This window comes from Oryza glaberrima, chromosome 6, assembly GCF_000147395.1.
Source record: "Oryza glaberrima chromosome 6, OglaRS2, whole genome shotgun sequence".
In the NCBI taxonomy this organism is placed as follows: Eukaryota; Viridiplantae; Streptophyta; class Magnoliopsida; order Poales; family Poaceae; genus Oryza; species Oryza glaberrima.
The window spans coordinates 11,044,049-11,063,483 of NC_068331.1; the positions used below are offsets into that span (position 1 = coordinate 11,044,049).

Sequence of the window (19,435 nt, forward strand, 5' to 3'; positions counted from 1 at the left end):
CTTGTTAAAAAGCAACTAACTACTTAAAAAGTATATTATATATTATTTTACAATTATTATAGATAAATATATTAGTCAAATAAACGATGTAAGTTTGTACCTAAGGTTACATGGAACATTTTACTCTAAAACCTGGGGTTTCATGAAACAAATTGCAAAACCCGGGTTTTTTTGTGCTACAGAAGCCCAAAACGGGGTTTTGTGAAATTTACTCTTTATTATTAGTAAGATAGGATATGTGGTTTTCTACAGCTTAAACTATGTAAAATGTGTTTTTATATGCTATAAATTTAATTAAGATTTAAATAAAATGGGTTCTAGGAAACTTGTTATGTACTTGTGTGCAACAAAAGCCATAGGTCCGTGGTTTTCTTAAATTTACTTAAAGAAGAAAAAAAAAAAAGAAAACTCGAGCAGAGTCTCTTCTTTCACTCGCTTATCTCCCCTTCCAAATCCTAATCCGCTCGCCTCTCGTCTTCTCCCCCACAAAACCCACACACTCGCGCTTGGCTCATCGGCTGCCTCCGCGAGCCGCGGCCATGGAGCTCGCCACCGCTACCGCCGCCGCCGCCGCCTCCTCCACCACCCGTGCTCACCGACCCCGCAGCTCCAGGCTCGCAGTCCCGACGAGGGATAGCTGCTCCCTCCTCCCCTCCTCTTCCGCCCGCCAGTTCGCCGCGCTCTCCACGTCCGCGGCCTCCACCACCTCACGGTCACGAGCACAGAGGCGGCGGCTCCCCTTCGCCTCGGCCACCGTTGAGCTCCGGGAGGCCTCGTCGCAGGGCGGAGACTCCGTCCGGGTCACCGAGACGCTGCAGCCCGGCTCCAGTGTTAGCTCCTCTCTCTCGAATCGCAATCGCTTGTGTGAAATTGGAGAGCGGGAGTGATTCGCTCGCTATGAATTCCCTTTTGTCTCCAGCTTGGTAGGTGTTGTGGGACTTACGAATTTCTGCTTGATTTCTTATGTGTTTGGTTGTTTTTACAGGTCAAGTTCAGTGTGGAGGTGCCTCCTTCCATATGCCAGCAATGCTATGAAACTACTCTGCAAGAGTACGCAAAGCGCTTCAAGGTACCATTTCTGTGGTAGCACATAGACCAAAATGAAACAAATGCGTACATCATGGGAACAATGTTGATTGTTTGCATAATTTGAAAAGACTGGGCTGCTCACCCAGAGATTAGTCTCTTTTTATGGTTAATGGGTATATATGTTTTGTAACTACATAGGAGTTGCCAAGCTGATAACTTGTGCTGCATACCACTGATAGTGTTTTTTGCAAGGAAGACGTGCGGTTGCTCAGAAATGAGCTCTGGTCTTTTGTGTGTAATTGAGATCGACTGCATTTTGAAATTGGAAACTCTTGACGCAGCTATCATGTTTGAGCTTTCTGCATGTAACATCAATATTTCATGATAAATTTATTTGCTATGTTTTCCAAGCAGGATGATGTTCGCAACGAACATGGTATATTCTAAACAATATGCTAATATCCCTCCTATCTCTTCTTGTCAGATTCCTGGATTTCGTCCCGGGAAAGTAGTTCCAGAGAACGTACTTATAAACTATGTAGGACCAAAACACGTACAGGATGCTACGGTTGAAGCTATCTTGAGGCATACACTTCCTCAAGCATTGTCCTCGGTATGAATTTTCCTGAGTTCTGTTCTAAAAAGCACTACTCCAATGCACTTGTCTGAATTTTTTCTTCAGGCCATTCATAAAAAGCAAAATGTAGTTTCGATTACCTGTATTTTCAGAGTGATAGCGAAGTGCTGATATGATTAATACTGATATGCTATGTGTATCATTCATGTCAACAAACCAAAAACTCACCAGCCTTTGGCGTCATCTAATATTTGGGGCAGAAATGCTATGAACTTTGTTGCACAACAGATAACTTATCTCCCTAATGGTCCAACCTCTCCCTGAATCATGATATGCCTTGCTCCATCTCAAAAGATACTACATGTTATGTTGTACACACTATTACATCCTATTCGGTTGATACCTACCTTTCTTTTGTTTCAGGTAGAGGACAGGGCATTAGAAGATTCTGTACGCATTCTAACAAAGTTTGAAGATATGGCAAATTCATTCTCTCTTGATAATGTGTTTAGGTACATAGTTACTACTATCTATTCTAGATTCCTGTTTTTATTCGTCTAACTTGTAAATTTTTGTTTTGTGTACGATTTAGTGATTACTGTAATGTGCCTTTGAGTTCGTTTCTCTTTGTTTCACCAAATTTTACTCAGATATGATGTTTCTGTGGATGTTGCCCCTGAAGTGAGATGGTTATCTGAAGATAAATATAAGAACCTCAAAGTGGTCGTTGAAATAGATGAAATTGTTGATGCTGAAAAGGCAGCTGAGATAGAACTTAAACGTCGTCATAAAGCTCTAGGATTACTCCGAATAGTTGCTGACAGAGGACTGCAGGTAAAATATTTTGGTTTCTCTCTAGTATGTTATAAATGAACTGTACCTTTAGTATTAATTACTCAGAGTATGATTTTCCATTTTCAAATAAATTCTAGATGACAGTTTACAGAAAACTGGCCAATAAAGCTAACTATTATTTTACTCCCACTTATTCATGTTTCCATTGTATGTTATTTCCTGAGTCTTATGATGTCCATAATCTTCCAAAGTCCGTGTAACATTTGTATGCCCCTATTAATGTTGGTTAGCACTGGCAGTACTATTCAGGACCAATATGACCACTGTGATATTTACTTATTTCTATTCACGGGGATATTCCTTTGATAATATCTTGATCTGATGTTGGTGTAAGTCACACATCCTTTTCTTGTTAGCATAATCTATCTGTTCATACAGATAAAAGGGGTTCTAAATCTCCAAGTTTGTCATGTACATGATGCAACTGTATAGTCCAGGATTTTACCATGTTATACATTTCCTTTTACTTTCAGACGTTCTCTTAAAAATGTTGAGAAGTCTTGTATTCAAAATATGAATGAAGGGCTATCTGTATTTGACATGTTAATTTAAAACTAGTTTCATGGTTTTTGTTGGTAATATTGTTATGCCATGACATCTATTTCTGGACTTATGTAGGTAGGTGATCTGGTGGTACTAGATATATTTGCAGAAAGTATTACCAGTGATGGCTCTAAAGGTGAAAAAATTCCATCAGCTGAGAGTAAAGGTTTGTCAATTATTCAGACACATGTTTTATAAGATTTTCCAAAACTTCACTTTTTGGTGCATTATGACTAGTCAGCAAAGTGATATGCTAATGCTATATGTCAAAAGTGTGTGTCCTATAGTAATGCCTTGATGCTGCACTTGTTTGCAGCTAATTTGAGTAGCGGTGTGGCATTAATTCCACATGCCTGGATTTATCTTTTTGTACCGATAATGTGTGCGCAGCGGCTTCCATTTCCGGTTGTTTGGAAACCACGGTGATATATTTCTCTTTTGTGTTGTCACACTCATACATATTTACTATGATTTACAGGTTTCCACTTGGACACTGAGGAAAACAATAACCTTGTTCCTGGTTTTCTTGGTTCGTTAATTGGTATTCGTCCTGGTGAGACTAGATCATTTCCTCTTCAATTCCCTGAGTCCTTTGAACAAGAAAGTCTGCAAGGTGTCCGTGCTCAATTTACTGTGAGTGCAACTAGACTTCCCAAGGATCACATTTATAAATATATTGTGCCTATATCGCACCACATCAGTATCATTTCATATGCCAAATCTAGGCATGTTTATTTGTTTTCTGAGTATGAAATGTTTAATCGCTCTCCACAGTGACAGATTTGTGTCCCAGACTTTCAGTCTAAGGCTATTACCATGATTTTCATTCCCATCCTTCACTAATTCTGTAGGTTGTGTGCAAAGAGCTCTTCTACAGAGAGTTGCCAGAATTGGATGACTCACTTGCTGGAAAGCTCCTTCCAGGCTGCACTACCATGGATCAGGTTCTACCCTATTGCAGTAGTGTTTCTTACCAGTTGTGCTATTCACTGAAACCCTCATTGTGGGATGTGTGCTAGTTGACTTGCATCTTTGGATGTTACTACCGTGTGCTATTCCTTGTTCTTTGTTGAGTTTATAAAATATTAGCTTTAAAGTGCGTTCAATAACGATTATCCCTCCTGACCATTACAGGTTCGAGAACGCATTTTGCAAAGATGTAAAGAAGTGGAGAAAACAGCAATAGAACAAGCAACAGATAATGCAATCCTTGATCAGCTTGGAAAGGTAGTCTTCTTACTCCTAAATAAGGCCTTAAGTTATGAAGTCCTGACTTAGGGGATCATTGTACATCATGCTTGTTTCTGTTGTCAATTTTTTTGCACCTTCTCCAACATCCTGTAGTCTTGCTCTAAATTTTCATTTGGTTTGTATAGTTAGTTGAAGTTGATGTTCCACGAGCCTTATTTCAAGAACAAGGCCAGCAGTTGTATGGAGCCAAACTTCTACAACTCCAGGTACTGGATAATAGTCTAACTATTACCTCTCTTTTCTTCCTTTCTCAATGTAAATTTATTAATTCCTGCAGGCAGAAAGGAAGCTAGATAAAGACCAGCTGGCATCCCTTTCAAGCCAAAAGTCAGTACAGGAATACCTAGAAAGTGAGAGAGAAAATATTAATAGAATCATTAAACAAATGTTGGCTGTTGGTGAAATATTCAAGGCTGAAAATCTGCAGGTAACAATATATACACATGATTTATAATCATGGAACCTCTCTGCTTTATATTTCGTTTCAAACATTTTTATCCATGTATAACAACGTATAGTTCTGCAGTTTTCAACTGAGCAACTTGTAAAGGAAGTTGAGAACTCTATAGAAGAGTTCAAACACTATAATCAAGACTATGATGAGGGGAGCATCAAGCAGCAGGTTTTTAACTGCTTCATCTGATATTTCCAATTCTGAATACCTTCAGTTAACTGAGTGTGGGAATCTTCTCTTGATCGTGTTGTGACAACTTTTTGAGCTGCTAAAATATACCCACTAATTGATAACCATTAATGTGCCTAATATTTATAAGCATAATACCATGCTAAATAAATTATCTGTCCTGCGATGTTGCTTCCACAACTTGAAATCCTCGGTATTTATATGTAACTATGTCTCGTATGGGGGTTGAACCATGCAGGTTCAGGATGTTCTAGAGGCAGCGAAGGTGCTCGAATGGCTCAAGGAGAACTGCATTATTGAGTACATTAGACCATGAATCTAGTGTCAAAGACAGCTGGTGTGAAAATTTTGCTGAGTTACTTTGGTTCTACTCGTACAGATAAAATGAAGCCTTGGGCCAACTCATTGCCTACCGATGGAATGTAAAGTTTGCTTTTTATTTATAACACAAGAAAGAGATATGGTTCACAAATAGATTTCAAATTTCTTTCAAATTCTTTGTATTATGTGTCTATAATTGAACATGGTACAGATAGTTGTTGCAAAAAGTTGATAGTAAGGACGGAATGATGCGTTGTGCTACTTCATTGCTGCTTAAGCTCCATTTTGCATAGCTTCAGTTTTCCCCATTTGGGGTTTGTATGTCATGCTGTGGCAGGTTTCATTTCACTTTTGTCTTTCAAGTGAAAGTACTTGTTCGGTTAATCCCATGAGAAAGAAATCGGAGCCTTCAAATCTTTCCCTCAATTCCCTTGTAACAGAGTAACAGAAAACACCAGGCCTTGCACCTATGATCCCTCTGCTGGATGGCACAACTGTGATGGATCACTTTGGCGTGTGCTCGACTACTCGTGGGCGTATGGGGCTGATGAGCCGACGCTACCTTCCATCCAAAGATGTGGTTCTTTCCCTTAGGTTGGAGGAGAGATTTTCTACGCATGTGAAACGATAAAACTCATTATTACATAATTAATTAACTATTATAAACTTAAAAATTGAATTTATTGGTTTTTTAAACAACTTCTATATAGAAACTTTTTGACAAGAAAAAACACCTCTTAATACTTTAAAAGCGAGCTAACAGAAAATAAGGAAGGTAAAGTTTGAAGTTGAAGAAACAAAAATGGGATAGGCCGTTGGAATCTCCTTCGCCAGTGCTCTCCGCTCGCCCGACTTTGCATCGATGTTGTCCAGGTGAGTATGTGGCTACCACAGCAGAATAATGTTATACATACGACTGCCTCGTCCGACTGAGACGTACGACAATGCATCTCCAACATAGATTAAGCCCTTGCCCATAGCTTTATGCCCTGACGGTAGTACGTGGTGCATTGGATGTGTGAGTCAGAATGGAGTCGTACACTGAAGTCGTATGTATAGCACAATTGACCACAGCAGGCGCCGAGCGAGCCCTAGCCTGCCTCCTCCACATTTGCAAAAATCCAAGCAAACAAGAAGTGGCTGAAAGCGGAATAGGTTCAACGTGATAATTCATCAATCACAGAACACGAGTACATTAGGCAGGTGACTTTCCTTATCTTTACAACCAACTTGTATAAACAGAATAGTGAGAGAATAAGGGGATGAACTAACTAGGAGATACATGTAGAAAGTACACGTGACTTTCCCCTGCTTTTCGCTGCTGCTCACCTGGCCTTGTCTTGTCTAATTCAACACATTTTGACATTAATCCGACGTGCGTGCAGATCTCGAAAGGAAATTGCCTAGGACAGAAGTTCGAAAAACATCCCATTGAGCCTCAAAGGTCAGCTAGACTGTTGAGCCGACAGATCCCAAGTTCCTCGTGCAGCATACCTGTAGCAAACCCAAATCATTTTTGATCGCGCGAATATATGTGCAAGAATAGGATGCAATGTGCTGTGGGGTGACACCATACCCCGGTGGCCTGTTTGCGGGAGGCTTGGGAAGGAGCGACATTGGTTTTGTGTACCTGGGGACGTCCAGGGGTGTGGGGGGTACGGATTGTTATCCTTTACGGTTTCACCTTCATATCTACCTCTTGTAAGCCGCCGTTCAACGTTGTAACCTCATCCTAATATAGTGAAGATATTTTGCTAGTTGGCGCCCGTGGTTTTTTCTCTCATGCTTTGGGAGGGTTTTCTACGTTAAATCTCATGTATTCTATGATTGATCTATTGTGCTTTATCGTTTATTTGCCTATCGTTTCCTAACAAGTAGTATCAGAGTTTGTTCTCACATTAGGGTTTCTGCGATGGCATCGATGAAGTATGATCTACTGCTGCTAGACTACAAGACGAGATTCTCGCCGTGGCAAGTTAAGATGCTAGCTGTTTTGGCGCAATCTTCGGATCTTGATGAGTCGCTAGAAAGCTTTGGGAAGAGGAAGAAGGATGAATGGACCGCTGAGAAGAAGTGGAAAGATCTTAAGGCTCTGTCGCTGATCCAACTTCATCTATCTAATGATATTTTGCAAGAAGTGTTGTAGAAATGTACTGCTGCAGAACTTTGGCTCAAACTGGAATCGATCTGCATGTCTAAGGATCTAACCAGTAAGATGCATATGAAGATGAAGTTGTTCTCGCACAAGTTGCAGGAGAGTGGTTCTGTGTTGAACCACATATCGGTCTTCAAGGAGATCGTTGCCGACCTAGTGTTGATGAAAGTACAGTTTGATGATGAAGATCTAGGTCTTCTACTGTTATGCTCACTGCCTAGTTCGTATGCAAATTTCCGTGACACCATACTATTAAGCCATGGTGAACTAACCCTTTTGGAAGTTTATGAGCCACTCCAGAATTGGGAGAAGATGGAAGGTATGGTTCAGTCTGATGTGTCGTCCTCCAAGGGGTAAAGCATTGCTGGTCAGAGGCAGATCTGAGCAGAGAATCTACAACGATAGCAACGATCGTGACAAGAGACAGAACGGTATAGGCCGTTCGAAGTCCAGAGGTAAAAAGTTCTGTATGTACTGCAAAAAAGAAAAATCACTTCATTGAAGAATGTTGGAAGCTGCAGAATAAGGAGAAAAGGAAATCCGATGGTAAGGCCTCTGTCGTCTCGGGTGCTGAAAACTCTGATTCAGAAGACCGTCTTGTCGTTTTGCTGGTTGTGTTGCTGGTACAGATCGTTATCCTTTAGGGTTTCACCTTAATATATACCTCTTGTAAACCACCGTTTAGCATTGTAACCTCACCCCGATATAGTGAAGATATTTTGCTGGCTGGCGCCCATGGTTTTTTCTCTCCTTCTTTGGGAGGGGTTTTCCACGTTAAATCTCGTATCTTCTGTGATTGATCTATTTTGCTTTATTGTTTATTTGCCTATCGTTTCCTAACAGCGCCGACATAGACACTACGGATGGACGCCGAGGGATACACGGTGTTGTAGTTGTACTGCACCACTGAGGCGGGATGTGCCAATGTGGTGGACCTTCTCTTGAAGAGAAGACACGACTACACAAGAAAGTGTGAGAGAGGTGTGAGGGAGAAGAGGTGGCCAGTCGGCCCTTATTATATAGGCATCGGCCAATGCCCCAAGTGCCTAGTCGGCCTTCATTTCTATTTCCCAATCCCATCTGCAACCTATTTATCAAATAGTCGTTTTTGGTTTGGTACTCTTGAGATATCGTGCCTCCTACTGATGCCATAGTTTTGTTAGCAAGTTCTGAATTTTTAGAATGTTCCATCATCACTTGTGTGGTTTGCTTAGATTAGAAAACGGAATTGCCCCTCAAAGCGTACTAAAGCCCTTTTTTGAAACACGTGAATGGTTAAATATATGAATATGAAAAGAGTCCCCATCGTTTCGCTTATTCGTGGAATACGCGAACGAATAAGCAGAACGACATATTTACAAATGAAAAATAATTTGTGGATAAAATTTGTACATACGCGTTCTTAGAGACTTAAAAGCAAAGTTTGAAAAATAAACTTCGATAAAAAAAAACCCAAAATCAACTCCAAATTTAAGATTGAAAATTCAAAATTCAGCTGATAAGCATAAGCATAAGCGAAAAGATGGAGACGATGATTTGGGTAGAAATACATATGCAAAATAGAGGTAACAATTCTTTAAAATCTATGTGTATTAAGCCATTCCCAGAGAACTTCATAAGATTTGATAAGCTTCAATCAATTATTTCAAATAAACCAGATAGAAAATTCAATATAAGATTGGACTCCTTCGACATTCCGTATAAGTCCCAAAGGTGAAGAAGAAGTTTGCCTTGTTGAACCAAAGAAAAAAAATGATATTTCTTTTTTTTAACGCGCAAAAACCTTACACAACACTGTACTAGGCGTCTAGGCCAAAGACACTCATATCAGACCTAACAGCAACTGAAAGTCCATTTTAATCCCAATCTCAAATCCATACACTACACTATAGTAGTAGTAGTACACCGCAGTTGAAGGCCCATGCTGCAGCCTGCACACATCTTCCTGATAGCAGGGACTGCGAAGTGAGCCTGTGAATCTATGATGATCACTTCAGCGTGTACTCGAGATGGGGCGATGCTTCCTTATGGTCCATCCAAAGAAGGCTACGCGAGGGCCACCATCGGGCCAGCCGCCGCCGGGCGGTGGTGTTTGAATCTCCTGAAGTTGAAGTTGAAGATAAAGATAAAGATTATGTGTTTCACGTAAAAAGATATGGTAATAATGTGTGATTAATTGAGTTTTAATTACTACAAACTTGAAAAATAATCAATCCGATATTTTAGATCAACTTTCATATAGAAATTTTTCGCACGAAACGTACCGTTTAGCAGTTTGAAAAGCGTGCCACGAGTATCCAAAATTTCATCTGCTGTTTTAAGTGGAAACGAAGGGGACCTCGAATCTGCTTCACCCGACTTGGCGCGGATGCTTCCTCGCGTGGGCGTCGTCCTCAGTCACTAGGCGCCGCCGCCCTCGCCTGCCTCCTCCAGTGCGTCCAGCGCGCGCGCTCGGCGTCGAGGCCATGGATGCCACAGGTAATTTGGTTGGAATCTGTACTGTGAAATTTTGCGCAAAATCCGAGCAAATTAATGAGCAGGAAGTGACGACCACGTTCAGCTATGAGTTCTTCCCCTGGCTTTCCGCCGCTGCTGCTCGACGTCGCCATGTCTTCCCTAATTCAGCACATTTTGATTGCATCCGAAGTGCGTGAAGATCTTGAAAGGAAATTGCCTTGTACAGAAGTGAAGAACATGCCGAGTTCCCCCCACACAGCAAACATTAGCAAACTCAAATTTTGAAATTCTGGTCGCCGAATAGATGTGCAAGATGCACTGCTAACGGATGCAAACAGAGCGGATACATATGGATAGTGCTCATACCATGTTTTCATATCTTTTGCCGGATACGAAAATAAATACGAATAGCTCGAATACGGAAACAGATACGAATAAGAATCAAATGCTATTGGACACAAATACAGAAATATTTTTTTCTCGAAACACAAAAATCACCTCAACTTCTAATACTATAATTCATAAAAATATTAAAGGTTTAAATAATATTAATAGTGTAGACTACTGTTAATAGATGGGCTACTATTAAAATAGGTTATAGAGTAATAAAGAAACGAGGTGTGTTTCATGGCTTCAGCGGATATCCGTATCCGTCGGAAACCTAACACCACATTCGTATTAATATACTGGAGAAAAATATTTATATTTATATCTGTATCCGAACTGTCCGCTTCAAAAAAGTATCCGTTTTTTCTCCGGAGCTGATGGAGATTATCCGCTCTGTGTACATCCCTACTGCTGACTGTTCTGACCAGCGTGCACTGTTGTATTCAGCTTTTGGTTCGGGTATCAGGGGTGAAATAATCGAACCATTTCAATGCAAATTACATCGAGTTGGCAGGAAAGTTTCACTGTAAGCAAGGGACTCAAGCTAGTATATCAACAATTGCCAAGATACAAACAAACAAACCATGTGTGTGTATTTTCCAGATTTCTCAGTTCATCTTGCAGCCGTGGGAGTAATATTTCTGGGTGTTACAGCATTCTTGACGACTACATTCTCTACGTTTCAACAAAAACACATGCATAGCTTTTACTTGAGCTTTCCAGCGTAATTTCAATTAACTTGAATTACACTTGAAAAGTTCGACGAAAAAGCACATACATGTTTGTTAAAACGCAGAACTGCAATGGTCAAAACGCTTGAAATCCTTGTACAAAAAATGCAACTTTCCTTCTCAGAAATCTAAAACATCCCGAGAAATCTGACTAAATTCGGAGTTGATTCCTTTTGTATCAATGCAAAAACATACTAGGAGCTGTCCATCATGCTATCGCCCCCAGATGAGTTGACAACACCAAAGCTATTGTTATCTGGGAGCTTCACTTCAGTAGTTCTTTCAGCCCCAAATGTGAAATTGCTAGGGATGTTGTGTGGGCTTACACGCTCAAAGATGGATGCTGCAGCCTGCTGGTTAAAGATAGGCACCTGGATGTCTCCTGATGGTTTTGGGAAACCAAATCCAAGTGAAGGGAACGCATCCGTTGGAGCAAAAGCCTGAGCTGGAATGCCAACAGTGGAATTGAAAAGCTTCTGCTCATATTCGATCAGTTGCCGCTGCGCCGCTGTAGAAAACAATGATCAATATTGTAAGATTATCATGGTGCACTCTGGTAGCATTATGCCCATTTATATGCTAGAGCAAGGTATAAAAGCAGTCTGAATATGAGCAAGGTATTATAAATGCATGTATTTTTGTATCTCAATGTATGCTAGCTGAACTACTCAGTTGTTTCCTTACCATGCCATTAACAAGAAAACTGATGAGAAATGGTAACACTAACTTGGTGTACCACATCTTCTAAATATGAACAATCCAGGATACACTTTGCCTTGAGTTCCCTCTTGACAGCATACCATGAAAAGTTCATGTTACATCTTACCATGTAACTGTAAATTGTTATTTCCATCTAGGGTGTACAGATTTCACTTTTCTTAAAATGGGGGAATTGGATTGGCAGAAGATTCTTAAATGCGACATATTTCAGTTTACACTAAAAACACGTGTGATTTAGTCTCTATTTCTCGCCTAGTTTTTTAAGTGCATCATGTTGAAAATAAGTTGTAGATGTATAAAGGTACCATCAGCCAATTGCACTTGTGGTCTCCTTTCTTTCACCCATTGGAAACACTGGGCAAGTCTCCAGCCTCTGGTCTTCATCAAGAAGGCCATCACAAATGCTGCTGATCTGGTAAATGTGTTTCAGTAACATTAGATATATTGGATGCAGAAACATGAAAAAATCTGCTAACGAGAATTCAAGTATATGTACACACCTACTTTTCCCTGACATGCAATGGACTAGAACACGTGCTTTATCTCTTTCGCACTGTTCTGAAGTTGAAAATAACAAACTGATTAGATATAGGAAGGCCATACTGACTGAATGCTAAACCTATTATAATATTTTGGAACATTCAGAGCGAAGAATGTTATGCTAAGACATAATGGATGACTGCAAGCAACAATGACAGTCTGGCATAGATCATAGAACAACTAGAAAAATGATACAGCATAACTCAAATCTATTTGCTGCAGGCAAAAGGACTGGAAGCACAAGCATCAATACCTAAAAATTGGATTGCATCATCAAACTGCAAAGTCTTCTCGTCTTGAAGGCAGTGGTACGTGAACGAATTTCGGTAAAGGTTTTGACATAAGGGTACAGTCTGCCAAGCAAGAACTATGTAAGATATCATTTTACTTTCAAATAGAACAAGAACATTTGCAAAGTTGCAGAGTACATGTATAAACAATAAAGCATCAATCCTGTCAGATATTGGCTAGCTAACCATTGTTCCTAGTTGCCATCAACTAACTGGTACTTGCAATAGCAAGCTTCATCCCAAATGACACAAAATTAGTCATACAAAGAAGGATCAAATTAGAGATGACGATGTACGTGATAGCGTAGGGGTGGCACCAATTGAAGAGAAGCGTGTCCAATATTGCTTGACGTGGTTTGGGCATATGCAACAGTAGCAACTGATGCATTGCGGAATCTTAAGTAGTGTTAGAGATAAAAGAAGAAGCAGCGTTGGAGTTTGGAATTGGCCAAACCTGAACACCCCCCCCCCCCCCCCCAAACTCTTTTTTTCCCCTTGATATCAATAAATGAATACCTAAGGAACGAACAGCATACACTATATGTTAACCAACAAAAGTAGTTTTATGTTCTCTTAACATAATATTTTGTATGGTCAAAGCTTAATTATCTAATGTTACTATTCCATTTCTATAGTTGGTCTCTTCATTTTAGATAAAGCTTCGGCAATGATAGGATAAGGCAGTAAAAGAGATTTCAAAGCATATAACGTGCCGAAAGGTTTGGCTTTGGAAAGGTGTGTGTGGAAGTTGGTGATCCTAACTCAATGCAAAGCTCCTGAAAATAGACCCAAATTGTTCGTAGCAATTGAACAGATGTAATGTAAGATATTGTAACGTATTCTTTTCCAAAGGGATTGCATATTGATCCCTCTCTAAAAGGTTCTTTAAAAAAAGCACAAATAAGAGTGTAGTTACTTGAGAGCGAGATATACTTATGCATGTATCATAATGACTGACTCCCTAAATTTATTATCCTCTAGGAATATCCCTTTTAGGATAGAAATCCATACTTCTGCAAATGCTTGAAAGACTCCAATCCAGCTATTATAAAACCATCACCTTAAGTAACCTCAAGCAACATTGCCGCTCATCACCCTCAACAATCAGTACAGCTACAACAGGATGACGAAACTACACTCCGATGTCCCATATCAAAATAATTCCAAAAGAATAATCTTACAATTACGTAGAAAAAAAAACACACAGATGCTTCGCTGATAGGATAGGTGATTAACGAGACGCTAACAAACCCTATAACAATCGATCGATCCACCCATTGGCATGCATGCAAACCAATTAAAACGCTCTTACCACACAAACCAAAACGGGCAAGCAAGAATCCACCTCAGCATCGAACCCTAGAGGCCAAGCCAGCCCGTCCCCCCGCGCATCAACGAACCCTAACCAAATCGACCATGCGAAGACGCCAAGAGATCAAAGCAATCGCAAGACGAGGCGGCGTACATTGAGGATGTGGGAGATGCCGATGGTCTTGAGCAGCTCGGAGCGGGAGGCGTTGTCGTAGCTGCCGAGGAAGAGGAAGTCCTTGAGGATCTCCGACGGGAACGCCGAGTCCTGCCTCGGCGCCGCCGCCTGCGCCGCCCCCGCCGCCGCCTGAGCCCCCGCCGATGCCGCCGCCGCCGGCGGGCGGTGGCCGCACACCCCGCACACCTCCCCGAGCTCGTACTTGTGGTAGTGCCCGCAGATCCCGCACGGGTTCTCCCGCTCCCGCTTCCTCATGATGGCCTCCCTTCCGGCGGCTCGAACCGGATCGCCGGCGAGCGGCGGGATCGGATTGGCCCCGCGGCCACGGCGAGCGATCGAATCGGAGAAGGGGATGGCTATGGCTGGCTGGAGGTGGAGCTCGCTGGAAGGAAGAGAGGAGGAGGTGTTTTTCTTTTTTTTTTCTTTTTCTTTTGTCTTTTCGTTTATATGGGTTTTTTTTCTCGTTCTGACAAACGATTTTGTTTTTTTTATTAAGAGTTATTTTATTTATTTTGTTACTAGATCGGATCGGTCATCGGGACGGGGGTGAGGCGGGCGGGAGTGAGTGACACGGAGGCGGGTCAAAGCGGGACTCCATGGACGGACGGATCGGTGGCTGGTCGGGGGATGGACGGTTGGGATTTCGTCCGGGGGTTGTCCGTAGGTGGGTTGATTTGGTGGCCGCTGTTTGAGTGGATGGAGACGGATGACGTATGTATGCAGGAGATGATTCTAATCACCGGTGGACGTTCATCTATTTATTACCGTTAATTAAATAATTATAAAATAAATTGGTTAGGTGAAGATAAATTAATATGTAATATATCACTTCACGAGCATATAAGTTTAAATTCAAATTCTATAGGTACAACAATAATAAACTTAACTGCGATTATTTAACTGCGATTATATGTATACTAATTTGAGTTTTATTTGTTATTTTTTTACAATTTATAAAAGTTAATTTTTAACTTGTCTATTTGCGAAGTTAATATATATCTTGTTAATTTTTTAAAAATAATTATAAATATTTAGATAACATGTACTTCCTCCATTTCATATTATAAAACATTCTAGTATTGTCTATATTTTTTACGTGTTAATGAATCTAAACATACATATGTGTTTAGATTTATTAACATTTATATGAATATAGATAATGCTAAAAATTAGTCTTATAATATAAAACTAATATGAAACAGAGGGATTAATAAACAGGTGAATGTCCATTAGATGATTAGAATAGTTTTCCATGTATGTACGTACGTACCGTGCAGTGCAGGGTTCACATCGTCTGCCGTTTTGGCTGACGGCAAACATTGCCGTTCCCTTCATCCCTGCCACACATCCTTCTATCAACAGCCACATACGGTAGTCCCACCATTTGTGATTAATCTCGGCGGCAAAGCGCGCGAGAACAAAAGCAGAGCAGAGGGAAGTTTATGCTTTTTGGCGCTAATAATATGGATCGACTGACAGAAGCAGAGCAGAGCAAAATACTACAGCAAAGCAAGCTTCTGTTATACTAAGAAGCTATCCAAATACTTGAACAATAGTACATGTCTTATAAAATATTTAAGTATTCGTTTGACAAAAACAGCATTGCTGCACTACTACTATGTCCCAGATAGAGTATTTTTCATCAAAAACTAGCAGCGAAATGAAGCTACTGATGAAATTCTTTAGAATATGCTTAAAAAGATAAAAAATATAGAAGTGTACAGGTGTAGATTAAAAACAAACGAAATTATAGGCTTAGAAAGATAAAAGTGGAAGACACTGTAGGAGAGATTAAACAAAGAGAAATTTGCCTGTATCGCTTACTCGTTCGATGCGATGAAGGATTTCTTGTTCATGCTTTTTCCTACCTGTTCCTGTAGGATCGTTTGGCTGCTCCATTAATAAAGGATTTTGTTGCTGTGGTTCTTCTGTTCCTGGGTGAATAGAAATTTGGTGTTGATCTATATTATTGACGCCAAAAAGTAGGAGCTTCGCTATGCTCTGCTTTTGTTCTCGCGCACTTTGCCGCCGACGCCGAGATTCTATTTGCTGATTATTTTAAGAGAAATAAGTGATTCTGCTGATTAGTAGTCCCTAATTAATCACAAATGGTGGGACTACCGTATGTGGCTGTTGATAGAAGGATGTGTGGCAGGGATGAAGGGAACGGCAATGTTTGCCGTCAGCCAAAACGGCAGACGATGTGAACCCTGCAGTGTAGGTGTAGCTCAATCGCCAGTGCCAGGGACGTCTTCCAGCTTCGCTGATACTCTGCCCGTTTTGCCGTGTTGTTTTGGTCACCACCACGCATCAAAACACTGATGCCAACCGTCAACTTCTGCATGCGGAGTCATCAGTACGACTGTTCAGTTACGGTGCTCGTCTTTCTCTCCTAACTCTAACTGTTGGGATAAGTAGCTTTGTTGCTGACTCACAGAAAGTAACGTGAGAGTGGTGTGGGAATTGAAGAATCCTAGTCACTAGTCAGGGAACGAAAAAATTAATTAGGTGAGTGGTGATATATAAAAAAGGATTTGCTAAAAAAACCAGCGACAGTTTTCTTTTAAAAAAAACTACTGGCACAATGACAAGTCAAACTTTAATTATTAATAGAAAAAATAAAAAAAATCAATCATAACTTTAAATAAAAAAACTTATTTTATTTAAAGCATCTTATTTATATATATATTTGTCATGGTTACAAATATGGTATACCTCTTATCCTACGACTTACAGAATATACAATTATGACATATCATCGTTCATACGATATATTTCCGTATGTGGTAAGGAAGTCTACAAGATATTATGTGAAATGTCCTCACGGGCTGGTGATTAACAGAGTCCTACTCGAAGAGGGTTGGATTTATCCTATATCGTGCAGGGCTCGTTGTCTCCGAGTTCTAGTTGGAGACTAAGGCAACTCACAGTATAAAAGGCACACCCCCTGAGGGGTTTAGATCATCAAATCATAACGCCAACACACCCATCACAGTTTACGAAGCCGGGGGACGTGAAGGCAAATTCGCCGGCGGATCTCGTCGAACGGTCTCGACAAGGATCTTGCCGGGTTCATCTGTTCTCTTTGTACTCTGTGGTTTTCCATATCAATCTCATATAAACTGGATTAGAGTTATTACCTCATGAGGGGCCTGAACCAGTATATTTTTTGTCTTTGTCTGTTTTGATGTCGTATCGTGTAGATCCTCGCACCAATGTACCCCAATACCCTATTTATCCAGTCTACGGGTATCCCTCGTTGATAGTGGCGCACCAGGTAGAGACACTTGGTGCCCAAGGTTCTGCCAATATGACTTCAGGCCGCTCCGACAACTTCATCTATGTCAGCCCCAGCTTGGGAGATTATTGATGCGAAAAACACACACTGACCTAGGAGATCTGCTTAGCTCCAATGCAGGTCCAAGGAATTGCCTTCGGGTTTTGAGGCGCGCTAATTGGTTTGATCCTGCAACCAACAAAAAAAAACAAAAGGGAAACAAAGTTAAATCCATAAACGACAGCCGATCGGCTGGATTGCTGATGATGTATCGTTCAATATTAAGCCGATGTAACATGCATTAGATCGGGAACGAAGGATAAACATAGAAACAGTTAGATCTACCTGATCGGCTGCAGATATCAATAATATATAATCGATACATCGAAATACGTTTAAACCAAGTGGTTGGGATAGATCGGACAGCATGCCGAGACAGTATAAATCACTTGGATCCAAAAATACTTCAAAGTAAAGATTATGTATATTCATAGCATAGCCGATAAGGCAGATCTAATATGTATCGGCTAGTACTCCAATACCACTTTATGCTGAGATGTCAATATAGATGAAATATACTAAACAGGAATCAATCTAATATCAGGATAACCTAACAAACTAATAGTAAGCTTAATATATTCAAACAAGCGAGATCTCAATATAAAGGGCAGATTTAGCGTATCAAGTAAACATATAGGGAACAAGATAACTAAACCAGGTAAGATCGGTTGAAACTCCGATGCTATCTCTATTAGCAATCATAAGACAAGCTAGATATTATGGTTCTAAATATTACTTAACAGATCAAACTCAACTGATGCAGCATTAACCATAGAGGGAAACATAAGATCTAAGCAAACCGATGATAGCCATTTCGAGATGGTAAATATACTGTATAATCTAATTCAGTCATCAATGTTTAACCTTGTTGGTTGTTTTCGATGATAGAGGCTAGCTGATAAGGTTAAACAACGAGACCGATCTAGATTATACAACATATATGATAGCTCGGCGATTCACATAAGCATGATTAGAGTGTCATGAAGATGTAAGCACTAATTTCGAGAACGCAAACCGATGCTGCCCAACTCGAAAACAAGAACTCGTCGAAACAATGAAAGTAGAAAAAAGGTGGCGATGCGCCAAGAGTAATATCGAACTGATGTTACTTGTTTACAAGGTATCAGGTCATATTTATACCCATAATACATAATATGTCCTTGCCAGACAACGACTCTATCTCTATCACAACTCAAAATACAAACAAGTCCCTTAGGCGGACTCTTACCGAAAATATAAAAACATTCTAATTAATAGATGCAATTTCCCTCTTTGGACTCCTTTCATTTGTGGCAATGCTTGTACGGCGCCTCAACCGATCCCAACAATGATTCTAGAACCATCTTCCCGGCATCGGCTACGTCAGCTTCTCCCTGTCCAATTCAGTATTAGCCTATGCAGACAATAGCTGATGCTTCCCGTAGCCGATGCGGTTTCTGCTTCTATGGCCACAGACCTCCAAATCCGTGATCTTAGACCGAATCTATGATTTATCAATTTTGGTCGTTAACAGAGATCCAACCTCAGCTCCGCTAATGTGGACTCAAGTCAAATTTATCGTGTTTCCGGTTTACTCTATGGTACCGATCTCGTCTAGCCCAATCTCTATCCAAACGAGAACGACGTAGCTACGACTCCAAGAAACGACATACCGTCGATTGCTCCTTCCGTCTGAACAGAGAAGCAGACATCGGCTACGACGACATCTGGGGAACGACCTCAAGCGGCCAATCCCTGTCCTCTTATCGGGAACCAGGCGCCGACAAGGACGTTTTGCTAGAAGTCAACCGCCTGGTGTGTCATTCATAAGACACCCAAACATTCTTTGTCGGACTGCCCGGTGGTACAATATGTGAAGGCTGAACTCAGGGTTTGCAAAGAACGAGGGATCCAACGTACTTCACCAACAAATATCACCTGGTGTCTGATTCATAAGTCGAAGATGCATAATCTCTCGAGTTGCAAAATATTTCTCAATGCAACCAAATCTCCACGCCCTCAAATCCAACAACCACGAGCTCAATCTCGATGTGTAGAGTAGGAACGGAACGTAGAGACAACTCCAGATCATTTTGTGGGATTCATAGGTTTGGACCCTCACGAGCCCTCGGTC

The 19,435-nt window shown here is 40.8% G+C and overlaps 2 protein-coding genes across 2 annotated transcripts; one reads left to right on the forward strand and one right to left on the reverse strand.

Annotated features, from left to right (window-relative positions):
• Positions 1 to 421: 421 nt before the first annotated feature.
• LOC127775366 (trigger factor-like protein TIG, Chloroplastic) lies at positions 422 to 5,480 on the forward strand. The gene is made up of 13 exons (XM_052301590.1): positions 422 to 830; positions 986 to 1,069; positions 1,514 to 1,642; positions 2,030 to 2,118; positions 2,257 to 2,440; positions 3,080 to 3,170; positions 3,483 to 3,637; positions 3,856 to 3,948; positions 4,139 to 4,231; positions 4,381 to 4,461; positions 4,533 to 4,682; positions 4,782 to 4,877; positions 5,137 to 5,480. The coding sequence occupies exons 1-13, from the start codon at positions 540 to 542 to the stop codon at positions 5,212 to 5,214; spliced, it is 1,614 nt and encodes a 537-aa protein (XP_052157550.1). The 5' UTR covers positions 422 to 539; the 3' UTR covers positions 5,215 to 5,480.
• A 5,303-nt stretch (positions 5,481 to 10,783) lies between these two features.
• On the reverse strand, positions 10,784 to 14,416 carry LOC127777916 (protein-tyrosine-phosphatase IBR5). Its single transcript, XM_052304539.1, has 5 exons — positions 13,965 to 14,416; positions 12,463 to 12,562; positions 12,170 to 12,227; positions 11,975 to 12,081; positions 10,784 to 11,457 (listed from the first exon to the last, which is right to left on the reverse strand). The coding sequence occupies exons 1-5, from the start codon at positions 14,238 to 14,240 to the stop codon at positions 11,144 to 11,146; spliced, it is 855 nt and encodes a 284-aa protein (XP_052160499.1). The 5' UTR covers positions 14,241 to 14,416; the 3' UTR covers positions 10,784 to 11,143.
• Between the last annotated feature and the right edge of the window lie 5,019 nt (positions 14,417 to 19,435).